General features: G+C 35.8%; 1 protein-coding gene across 2 annotated transcripts in view; it reads right to left on the bottom strand.

The window, feature by feature from the left end:
* The window catches only part of LOC139140142 (nuclear pore membrane glycoprotein 210-like), a 54,350-nt gene that overhangs the window by 17,954 nt on the left and 23,858 nt on the right, over positions 1-12,538 (bottom strand). Inside the window, exons 26-33 of one of the 2 annotated variants that reach the window (XM_070709195.1) lie at positions 12,360-12,422; positions 11,794-11,973; positions 9,264-9,344; positions 8,256-8,387; positions 7,269-7,310; positions 1,953-2,108; positions 1,283-1,374; positions 488-662 (exon numbers count right to left, since the gene is read on the bottom strand). In XM_070709195.1, the coding sequence (XP_070565296.1) occupies positions 488-662; positions 1,283-1,374; positions 1,953-2,108; positions 7,269-7,310; positions 8,256-8,387; positions 9,264-9,344; positions 11,794-11,973; positions 12,360-12,422 (921 nt within the window). The remainder of the gene's footprint in view (positions 1-487; positions 663-1,282; positions 1,375-1,952; positions 2,109-7,268; positions 7,311-8,255; positions 8,388-9,263; positions 9,345-11,793; positions 11,974-12,359; positions 12,423-12,538) is intronic. The other variant, XM_070709196.1, reaches the window with a different exon arrangement.

Genomic DNA, 12,538 nt, shown 5'->3' with positions numbered 1-12,538 from the left:
ATGATAGAATATATACCCATACTTGAGTACAAATCTATTTCCTGTCATGTTGATAGACTTTTCACATGCTAGCCATTTAAATCTACATAAAAATCACCCATACCATAGGTTTCTATGTCATTTCAGCATAGTATTGACAAATCATAGTTTAGATCATAAATTTGTCAAAACCTACATTTATAAATAACCACAAGATAACAAGAACAGTTTGCACCTGAACTTTTCACAATTTCGAACTCATAGACCAAATCAACTATTTTTCTTGCAATTTCTGTAATACAGCTTCGAACAAATAACATACTTGCGCTAAGTAAAAATTTCTTGAGTGAAAAGGAACTCTCTTGAGCCGGTGAAACATCAAATTGGCTCAGAGGGCACACTGCAGAAACTTCTCGTTAACTATCACTGAACATCAGTCTAAACTGTTGACAGATGCAGGCTAAAATTTTAAGGATTTTGAATTGGAAGTAATTTCACTACAACTTACCTTGACCAGGACAACTAACGTCTGATTGACTCTGAACTCCTCATAGGACGTTACCAGGACCGATGTTTGGCCAGTCAGTGACCAGGATGTGACCTGACCCAGTGATCCCACACTGACCACTGGTGAACCATTTGGTGAGTCTAAAATTGAGTACATCATACGAGCTGCACCATCCCTATAAACAAGTCAATAATAGAATACACTGTTGAAAGTTGTGAAAATACATGTGAATGTCAAACGTAAGAACAAAATTAGGAAAAAATTAACAACTTGCAAAGGTAAGTCCTTCTCTAGGACAAAACGCCATGCTAAAGTGAGAAACAGTTTGAACAGACCAGCTGGGTTTGTATGTGTTATACCTTGGATGGACATACCATAAGAAGCAATGTTAGCAGACCTGAGATGATCTGAGGAACTCCTGTCTGTGACCTATTTTCACTAGTACTTAATAACAAAGTACTGCTTCTGGAAACAACTCACCCACAACAAGAATAGTTCTCATTCTTATAAAAGACAGCTGAGATCTTTTGATACCACACCAGGTTCTTATTAAGTGGCTAAAGTTTAAATGATACAACATAAATTAGACAAATGGCAAAAAGTTTTAAATCTTGAGTGATTCTATCAATATTTATTGAAATGAGTACAGGCAAGAGACTGCAGTTTTGACAATACTTCCAAGTGAGAGTCTCTTTAAGTCTTGTCTCACTTGGACGAGTTGACATAATGTCTCGCATTTCTACATCCATGTTCCCAAAGTGTGTACCATGTTTCGTAAGTGTTGAAGTACTTTACCTGTTAGTTTTGATCTGGGTGTGTGTATTGGGAGACACAAGTAACACACTGGGGCAGGCATCAGGATTTATCAAAGCCAGCTTGGCAAACACCTATCAGGATAGAATGCAGAATGCAAGTCAGAAGAGTCAATCCAATGGGCTTGTATCAAAATGACTGTGCTGATCCACATAAGCACCAAGGGTCTGGGCCATGTACTTTTCCACAAAAAATGGGATGCATGCTTACTCAGACTCCACTTCATCTGTTCAAATATGATCGGTTTCATTGTGTTTGAAAAAATAAGACAGAAAAAGTGTAACATATGCTATGTTGTTCAAACTTTGTCATCAAATTTATCTGATGTCAAACTCACAACAAACAGCCCCTTTAAGGACCACTAAATATGAAAACAGAACTACTGATGAATAAAAAATAGACAATGAACAAGCTTCACACACTATCATTTCAAAATATTTTTGTATTTCCCATTTCCTTCAATAAGTGCCTTTTAATGATAGTATCATCATGATATCATTACGATCATCAAATCATTAGAATTCATTGTAAGTCATGTCAGTATAATCATGATATCATGATGAAAGTCATGTCTATGTAAATTACAATCATTAAATCCATCTGTGACCCTGACCTTCATCGTCTTTGAACTTAAACTACATCACTGACATACCTCAATCTGCACTTCCTCGATAAGCACCATGTCATTCAGTATCTGATTGTGGCCTGGTTCTGTGATCACCACTTTCAGCTGTAAGGTAGCCTGTCCAGGATTGATGGCGTGAACTCGCATGCCAAAGTTATTCTCATCGTCGCTGTACAAGCCAATCTGAAAATCCAAATTTTCAAAAAGAAATTAAGGTCAGACTTTGAAATACCAAAATGCAGATAAAAGTGGCATTTTGAATATCTGCCACATAAAATTTACTGAAGTTTATCTGATAATTGTTAATGTATAATGAGACAAGAGTTTTATGATTCTTTTAAATTTTTTAAATTACATGAATTTGTATACATTTGCTCCATATTCATTTACATCTTACGCCTTCCTGTACTCATCCTGGATAATTGGAAAGCATATTGGAATCTCTTCAAACTTTTACGACAGAGGTCACTTTTTGGTGGATATTTAAACAACATTTAAGCACACAAGTTATACTATATTGTATATTAGCATTTGTGAGTCGATCAATTTGTACTTAGTTGAATTTGTTGAGAGATCTCTTGTGTGACAATGACATCACCAAAATATGAATAATTCCAGGGTCCACACACTCAAAGGACTCTCAAGGACTTTTTCAGTAATTTTTGAGGACTTTTTAAGGTCCAAAATATCATTTCCTGACAATCATTTGTACAATATATCATACATCATTTTGCATATCACTTTCACAATATCACAAATGATAATCTTGTCATTTTGAAAATTGTGGGAGGATTGCCATGCTTCCACGATTTTTCCCCTTCTCAATTTTATATACAGGGACTTTTCCAAGACTTTCCAGGAGGCCATAAAATTCAAGGACTTTCAAGCACTTTCTTGGAATGTACAGACCATGTAATTCACACTCAAACAGTTAGTGTGCTTGTAATATACAGGCTTACGATGCATACTGTATAGATGATACATCACATCAAATGGATTTTGATGGAGATTGAACTGTAACTTCACTGAAAACTCTTGCTACCTTAAATAGCTTATGTCTTGTGGGGGGGGGGGGCGCCAAACTTAATGATAATGAAATGCATTGTGGGTAAAATGTTGGCTTCTCACCATGGCAAGAGTTTGAGATTGTAGTCTCATAAATACTTTTATCACAAATATAATCGGTGTAAATCGCTGTCATGGCAGAAAGTTCTGTTTGTTAAGCTCAACTCATTCGTGTTTTTAGGCGTTTCAGACATTAAATTCCTGTATTACCTAAATATTTACTTTCGCTTCTGTAATCTTATGTGTTTACCTGTGTAACTCTGCCATTTTGAAAATATGATTGACTGTCTAAGACTTTTATGATTTACTGTGATGACAAACCTGTATTTAAGGTTCTGAAAACTGGACATGTTTTAGTTTCAACTGAATTCAGTCTGGTGATTGGGAACTGCAAACTCTTGAGAAGAACAGGGGTTAAATGCAAACAGTGGCAGAGAAATTTGTAATGTGACAGTTTTGTGTTTAACATTTACTTTAAGTTGAAAAGATTAAGACAGCAATTACTGTGAAAAATTCACAGTGATAAACTACATTACGTTTACATTATATGTAAGCTTACATCTGACAGAGAAATACAGAATACATTTACAGAGGTGCTGTGTGTTGTTCTACATATGAAACATTTAACGTAGTGACATGAACACACACGGGACGGAAAGAGGCATCCTTGAAGATGCAATACTTATATGGCAATGGTTCTGGTTCTACTCCGGAATAAAACGAATAGACCGGTGTTCTACAGACTGAGTACACGAAAGAGATCATGTGATGGCGATACAAACAAACCCACATGTACAAACGCTTAAGGAAATACATGTATTTCTATGTGCGTTTGTGCACATAGTTTTGTTTGTATCGCGGTCCATTCAAATTCTGGGTTTATCCATTTACTTCACAGCTATATAAATCTTACTTCAACAGTATTTCAACTCAGTAACATTCATTCTTCTCATTTGTTTTTGAATATTCATACAACTCATCCCAGCGCTGTGAACGGACTAAATCAAAAAGTTTGAAAAGACTTGGGCCCATTCCATACAGTGTTCTATACATTTAAATCACTGTTATGCAGTTTATCAATTTTTTTTTTCATAATTTTCTAGAAACACGGTTTCCTAAATGAAACATGCAATTTGATTATTTTTAAATCCCAAAGTCATCAAGTTGAAAATAATTCCAGTTCACTTTCAGTCAAATGATGACTGTGCGGCCCGCGACATCATTGACAAGTTACCATTGAGTCCTATGGAGTGCATAACGTTTGAATATATGGGGCATGTAATAATTGGGTCTTATGGTCACCTATTGACTTACACTATCAGGATGTTGAGAATCTGAGATATGAAAGACCAGTGTTTGATGCTTAACATGAGATGATATGATAAAATGGTGGCTTCAAGTTAATCATTTTTTTGCTTTGTAATTTGCTGGAATCTAAGCAATGTACTATCATGAATGCCATTCTTTTGAATTCTCAGACTGCGTGATAAGAAATAAATGCTGCTGCACAAAGCTGGCTTACAATGGAAGCAGCAAAAAGAAACGTGATTGTTGGACTTCGTCCCGATAATTCACAACTGGTTGATTTGTCAAATGATTATAAGACATCTTTCTTCCAGACTATCACTAATAAAATCAAGATATGAGACAACAGATATTTTTAACTCCAAACTACTTCATTAGGCACCTAACAAGTCATCATCAATGACATAGTCCCTGCTGGATCGGCAATATAGGACAGTATCAGGACAAAAGTTGACATGCACAGATATGTCATAGTTCAAGTGCCTCGTATAAAATTTGAATAAAATTGGTCAAGACATGTACCAGAATGGCTCTGGATATGAAACAATTGTAACAAAATGGCTGCCCAGCAGCCATACTTGATGGTATTGCAAACATAATTAATATGCATAAGTACATCATAGTACATTGTCCTTATACCAACTTTGAATGAGGTCTGTTCAGGCTTGTCTACGTAACAACTCTGGATGTGAAAAAACTGTGACAAAATGGCTGCTGGTGGCCATATTGGATGATATCCTAAACCAAATTGACATGCATGTGTACTTTATCGTACATTTTCCTTAAACCAATTTTCAAGGAAATGTCTTTAGGCATGTCAACGGCATGTCTCTGGATGTTAACAAATTTGAACCAATATGGCTGTCCAGTAATAACCAAATGCATTCCTGGGTTGACACATGACACAACATGATGACTCAGCATGGGATTGGGGAGATGCATGTACAATGCTCTGGTGAATGCAGAATTACGTATGAAGTATACACACGTAATATGTATGCAATTCATAGACTCTCGAGAAAAACGGGACAGGCAACTGCGATAGAGAACAAAGGGTCTATGGGATTAGCAGCCTGCGATCTATCTTGGAATAATTAAGAGGTGTTAATGGGTCGGGGACGGAATGAAGCTGGACCCGATCGACTGCACAACGTCCGGTTCACACGTGCATGCGGGTATACGGTAATAATGTTTTCGGATTACAAGTTATTTCGGATTACCCGCAAGTCCATTTTTAGAAATAAAAGTGTTACAACTATTTTGAAAAGAATTCGTCAAAATGGTTTTAAAGTACTTTTTACATATTGGTAGCGAGATTCGATGCAACTAGAAGTCTGCAGGGAGTCAGTATGTTGCTGTATAGTGACAAAGTTTCGAATAGAAATCCGAAACACATACGCTTCAGTTCCAGACTTAACAGCAGTTCACATCACAGAGTTGTTTACATTCCGCAATCGTCCGTGTATCTCCGAATTTTCCCTCGTTTTTGCAGTTTTTTTAACCGTCGGAATATTTTCTGTGCGATGAGTGCTCCATGATTCGGTAAAGTATGTATGTTAACTACTGAAATGTTGTTGTTTGAAAACTGTGAACGGCCAAATTTACGAGGACAGCGTTCAGCTTTGTGTAAATGCATGTCTACCTTACCGCTTCTGACTCCATCAACCGATGGATAGTCCCGATTTATCGCGAAGTTTCTCCTGACAGCGAAAGTCAGTGTTACAAATGTATTTTCTAGTACTTTGCGGATGTAAACATGTGTAGCTTATCCGAACTTTGGTGTTTCTTTAGGCTAAAACAGTACCAAAATGTTAGAGGTCGTGTATTTGAGCTCCGATGGAGTAGTCATTTTTTGTGTTCCCTGATTTTCGTCAAATGTTGCGTGACAGATGAAATAAAGGTCAGATTTTCGTTTCGCAGGACTGGGGAAGTGTAAACCTGTCTAACTTGTAAATGTTTGTTGTTATCGGAGATTTTTATGGTAGGGAATGTAAACTTATATTGTCGATATCTAGCAAGAGTTTTCTGTAGCGTCTATGGCTAAATGTACACAGTTTTTATCGTCTGGTTTTTTCCCGTTGGCTTCGGCTTGAATCCAAAATGTGATCTTCATCGTTACCAGAACATTCACCATGACTAGTATCAAAAAACCCTCAAAATTCTCCATGTCATTACTCGGAACGTACCATGCAAGAGCAAAGTGTACATATTCAGAACGTCAGTTTCATCGTTAATGAGATTCAGTGTTAAGTACGAAGTATTGTTGTCCGGGACCGCTTGGCAAATAAACTTTAATGTATTCCAAGATTGATCGCACAAAGAAACCTCAGCAGTTGCCTGTCCCGTTTTTCTCGAGAGTCTATGTATGCAATTCATACATAACTCTGCATTCACCTGAGCATTCTACTTCAAAACACTGAAATGGCAAAATTTGTTTTGTGACAAAACATCAGACAACACATACGATGTGGTGTAGAGCGATTACCTAACTATTCAGTTAATAAATGCCTTACTTCTGATAAAAATGATAGCAGATGGCTAACGTTTTTAAGAGGGTGATAATTAATGCAAGCATATTTAGTTTGAGAGACTGTTTCAGGTTTGGGATAACAGGCCAGCTATGTTGACAACTGGTTATCAGGAGCTAACATGTTGCTTGATGACCTTTGACACCCTTTTTCGCACAAAGTATTATCAACAAACATTGTTTACAGTGGTTTGGTTGGACCAAAACAAAGAGGCATAGCAGTGAAAGGGCCGCGCTACATAAATTATAAGTTTTTCCTAACACTGGAATTAAAAAGCTGTGGCAAAGACTGCAAAATGCGAAAGACAGGTGACAATGGATGACTTTAGTTGTTAGTTACACATGGAAAAAACATGCAAAACAACAGAAGGGGACAGCAGTGGGTACAGGTTGTGAAAAAAGAGAAGCAGTGGAGAAATGAAACAACATCCTTAATGTGTACGTACCATACATGGATACTCAGCAGATTGCGTGGTGTGACCACATGACTGGAGATAGGAAATAGTCAACAACCAGATAGTACATACATTTGGGTCAAAAGGTCAAGAGGAAAGTCAAGAAGATAAAAAAGAAAAACAATTAAGGATCATCGGGAAAATTATAATGTGGACAAAGAATCAGTAAATATAACAGAAGTATGCAAATAAACCGAGACTAACTCAAGCAAATAAAAATGTTCTAAAGTTTTGGAAAGCATTCTCCTCTGCATGAAATTATCAAAAATTACCAGAACTGGGCGTAGAGGTATTGTATGAGTGTTTTTCTGTTTGCTTTGACAAATGATTACATGATGCATTTTTTAGCATCTGTTATAAAACAGTAAACACCTACACAGGACGGTTGATACCTCTCATTTGTTGTATCGTAAGGTCTTACATTGACAGTGAATTTGTGTCTCTGAGATTGAGATATCTATGGCATGATAATGATATTGTTAGATTCTCTTCAAATAATCCAATTACATCTGACGTAACATGAGGTTATGAGATGACTGATGCTATCAACTGACATTTACTTCTGGAAACATTCACTTTCTAAAATGACACAAAAGATGATGTGGTGTATTGAGATTCACATCTTCAGTTTACTTTTTACAAACAAGTCTCATACAGCTAGATGCTTAAGTGGAAAAAACTCTGTACTTCATAATAAGCACCCCCTCTGAACATTTGTGTTAGATAAAACCACTCTATCTTTCATTTACCACTCATATTTATCAAGACTAACTCTTGGAAAAAATATAAGTGTATATGGGAAAGTATTTTGTTGAAAATTATATTTAGACAAATATGACTTTACTTCAAAAAATATCATTCATTTTACCATTGTCTGCCAGTGTTAGTGATCTAGTGTGCACTTTACAGAAGAGCTTGCAAGGCCTGCTGGAAAGGTTCCAGGTCACAGGTCAAAGGTCACAAGACAAAGCTACTTACCTTATGGTAGACTGTTGATAGTTTGATGACATCAGTGTTACTGACTGACCAATAGAATTTCAGGCCAGGGACAGCGTGTCCAAACGTAAATGGTGTTTGGTGTTCATTCTCACCCATGGCATACACTGGCATCTTTAAAAAAAATAAATAAATAAATAAATGAATAAATGAATAAATTGTACTGGTAAAAACTGTATGATGTAATATCTTTTGATACGATGCTTTTACACAATAGAAGCATGAAAGCTACCCACAATAACAGTGGTTATACTGTCCTACTAATCAGTCTTACTGCTCAATCAGCTGTAACTTTTGATGGGAAATCAGGCAATATTTTGTTCCATCTGTAAAATGCAATTTCTTGCTTTTTGCTAAAATATCATGCCAAAATGCCAAGTGTTTGATTTCTCAACATAGCCTATATATGTGTTATGTCCAACGTTAGCGCTGAACCGAATTTCAGTCTGGAATAGAATTCATTCGTTCACGATAATATTGCACATTGTGTGCAATGCAAGGCCGACACTTTGTATTTGAATGTTCTCAAGAGAGAAGAAGATGAAATGTACTAGTTTTCTTGATTAAATATAAAGAAAATATTATCAAAAGTTACAGCTGCTGTCTCTTCAACAATGACTGGTCCGAAAAGGTAAACAATAACTCTGAAGCACACAAGTAGCAAAACTGCTTGTAATTTGAATATGGAGATCACTTCTTGAGTACATCTGACTTTGTTGATTTTCCAAAACATCTCAAAAGAAACTCAGTTGGGACAGATTTAAACTGGTAGGAGCGAGCAATTTGACCTTTTCGTTTGTCTTTATCAATAGCTTGTGACTAGTTTTTCAAAATGATCTTTACACTCCTAATAGATAGGATTCAGATTTGCAACACCATTGGTGACAAAATGCTGTACTATTGTAGACGAAGATAGGCATGATCAGAGTGCTTGATATAAGACTTGATTTGTGTTCATTCTTGACACAAACAAAATGGCACAAATCTCACCTCAGCTCCAGTCTCCAGCATGGATAAAGGTGCGTAGATGTTGACATCAGTCAGTCTGACCACATAGACATCTATCGTGTCCTGTGGAAAAGATCACCAGGTGGAAATAAAAACAAAAGAAACGTTATTGTCTGAAAATAGATGATGCTGCCAACAGTAGTGATATTACGGTAGTACATGCCCTGAAAGTGAAGACTTGTGAACTTTTGCTCAAACTTTCTTCAATGAAACTTTCAGCCATTCTCTTAGACTAACCAAATAAAGAATAAAATTCAGGGGGTCACTGTGCAAAGTTTGGTCTTAAATAAACAAACTACCTAACATTTTCTGATATTCAAATGCAACATGGCTGCCAACCTTGTGTTAACTCTGGAGGGAAAAATAATGTTTTCTATTTTCTTACTCCAAGAGCGTTAAAATGACTCCCAACAACAGGTATATCAGAAAAGAATTCAAAAAATTCAAGTCAGAATACTTGTTCCTGAGAACATACTACCTTAAAGTTATTAGCTGAATACAACATAGATCTTGTGGTTTTGTAGTTTTTTAAAACATAGGGCCAAAGTCCCTGAAGCTACTATAGACATGGATACAAAATTAAGTATTTCCTGACTGTATGAAATTATCTCACTAAGGTCATCCTAGGGACATTTAAACCAAATATTAAAGCTGTCTGACCAGCGGTTTTGAAAAAACAAGCAACTCAACAGTTGACAGAGCTCTGCTGTGTTATGTAGAGAATAACCTTTTGTGACACATGTATTGATGAAGAAGGTGGATATTTTTGATAGCTCATTTCAGGATGGCCTGACCAAAAATGGAAAAAAATTCCCTAAAAATACAGATTTGCATATTTCATCAGACAGTGAGACTATATTAGTCTATAATAGCAAATAAACGAGAGTTAATTACATTCTAATTACAGTACACAAGACTTGCTTAAATCAAGATTTACGTCATAAAAAAACAGCATATCTGTCAGCTTATAAAGAATCTTGAGCTGGTTATCACCAAGCACATTTTAATTTTCAAATTAACATTGTAAGTAAGTTCTGTTGAATAAGTTGAGACTGTACGTACTCAGAGAAAGCTCACTGAAGAGACAAATGTTTGAAACTTAAGAAGTTCAAGGTCATCAAAAGCATTATAAGGAATCATGTTACACTTTCATTGCACTGTTTACACAGATTGCATAATTGCTATAAATAGCACATGAGGAATCTTACAGCCCAGCTTTACCATAAAAACCCTATCACTTTGACCAATCTTTTAATTGACCACTCTATTTTTTTCCTCAAAAAGTAATCTTATTTTATCCTTACCAAGTCAACCATAAATGGAAATAAGAACTTTCTCTATCTCTATTTATTTGACCACCCTATCATGACAAACTATTATGAGCAATTTCTTTTAGTTAACATAAATGGTGGTTCAGAATATATCAAAGTTGGGATTCAGGAAAGTTGCCTTTACATGTTTTAATCCTCAATTCACTATGATCTGTCAAAAAAAGTTGAACTTTCTGATAATTCCACACTAAAATTATTTTGGCTTTGATGATTTCCTAATTAATTCAATTATTTAAAATCATATAAATGATTTTTTTCAGGGTGAATTGATAGGGTTTATACAGTACAAGAATTACATACAATGTAAGTCAAACTTTGACAAAAAATGACAAAAAATTCCTTAAAAATACACATTTGCATATTTCATCACAATGTGAACAAATCTAAGTTGGGTTATCCCTAGGGACCTGTATACCAAATAACAAAGCTGTCTGACCAGCGGTTATGAAGAAGAAGATTTTTTACCAAAAACACCTTTTTTGGCATTAATTTGCCTATTTTCAACAATATCAAAAAATTAAAAAAAATAGTTTCTCAAAATCATATTTTTATCTACACAACAAATATCAAATCAGTAAGTACTGCGATTCTCAAGATATTTGAGTGGACGGACGCCTCACAAACAGACATACATACATACATACATACAGACTGACGCCGGACGGATACCCATCCCAATAGCTTCTATAGACTATAGTCTATAGTAGCTAAAAAATCAGATTGCACGAGACTTTCTCTTCCCCCCAAAAAACTTATAACATCCCTAAACATAAAATAACTTAGAAACCAAGATCCACCAGGTCAATTTCAGTTGTAGCAATACAGTTTGCAGGCTTATCCACCAGTTCAATTTCAGTTGTAGCAATGCAGTTTGCAGGCTTATCCACCAGGGTATTCTGAGTGTTAAGTCACCTTTATGGGTTTTTTTAATCAGTGGAGAACACCACTATGACTATTTTCCATAGTCTACTATGGTAACATTGCATACAGCAAAAGAATATACACAAATAATGCAAAATTTCAGACCAATGAATATTCATCATTGAGAATGACTCATCATCGTTTGATTTGCATACTCAAACATTAAAAATGAATATAATTTGCATGAATGAATACATTTATTTAGGAAATTCAGCCACAGATCAAAGAATTATGAATCCTGATATGATTGCAATTTTTACCTCAGAGTATACAATGCTAGCCCCAGTCTCTGAGTGATAGGCCTCAGCACTGCCCTTGACCACTGTGTGACCCAAAGCCAAGGCTCTGATAAGGCCGCTGCCGTTGATGGTGGCTATGTCGGGGTCAACTATCCTGTACACAATGTGAGACTGTGGTGGAGGACCACCATAGCTACGGACCTGTGGAAGAGAAAAACACACGGATAGCAATGACATTAATAGATATTCAGTCAGTGCGAAATGCAAAAGAATTCATAATTTCAACCAAACATTTCTGTAATATTCATTATTCCACCTGAAAGATCCTTGTGCATGGCGGTAACTGATGGGATTAGTCTGAACAGGTAAAAAAAATTATGAAAATCTTTCAAACTTTCTGGCTGATGTGAGTTTTTATTCATAAAATCTCATAAAAAGATTGACACATATGATATAAGAACTGTGATCAATGACACATGTAACAAATTGTAATGAGGCTGTGCCTGTAAAAGGTGTTATATTTGAGATAACAAACACTTGTTAATTTTCTTTCTTTACTAAGATATAAAGTTGTTGATGACACTTACTTGGAAGACGGCTCCAATAATCAGAGTGACATTTCTTGGGTCAAGTTTCAATGGTGGAAATACCTGTTGGATCAAAAGGAAGAAAACTTGGTCACTGTTGTAATAATATCGGTTAAAAATTTGGAAACAATGCCAATGTTATAGTTCAGTATTGATTGAATTGCCATGACAATCACTGG

The sequence above is a fragment of the Ptychodera flava genome, chromosome 9 (assembly GCF_041260155.1).
Source record: "Ptychodera flava strain L36383 chromosome 9, AS_Pfla_20210202, whole genome shotgun sequence".
NCBI classification, from domain to species: domain Eukaryota; kingdom Metazoa; phylum Hemichordata; class Enteropneusta; family Ptychoderidae; genus Ptychodera; species Ptychodera flava.
Note: the sequence above shows the minus strand (reverse complement) of the source record. Positions and strands in the feature narration are given on the sequence as shown.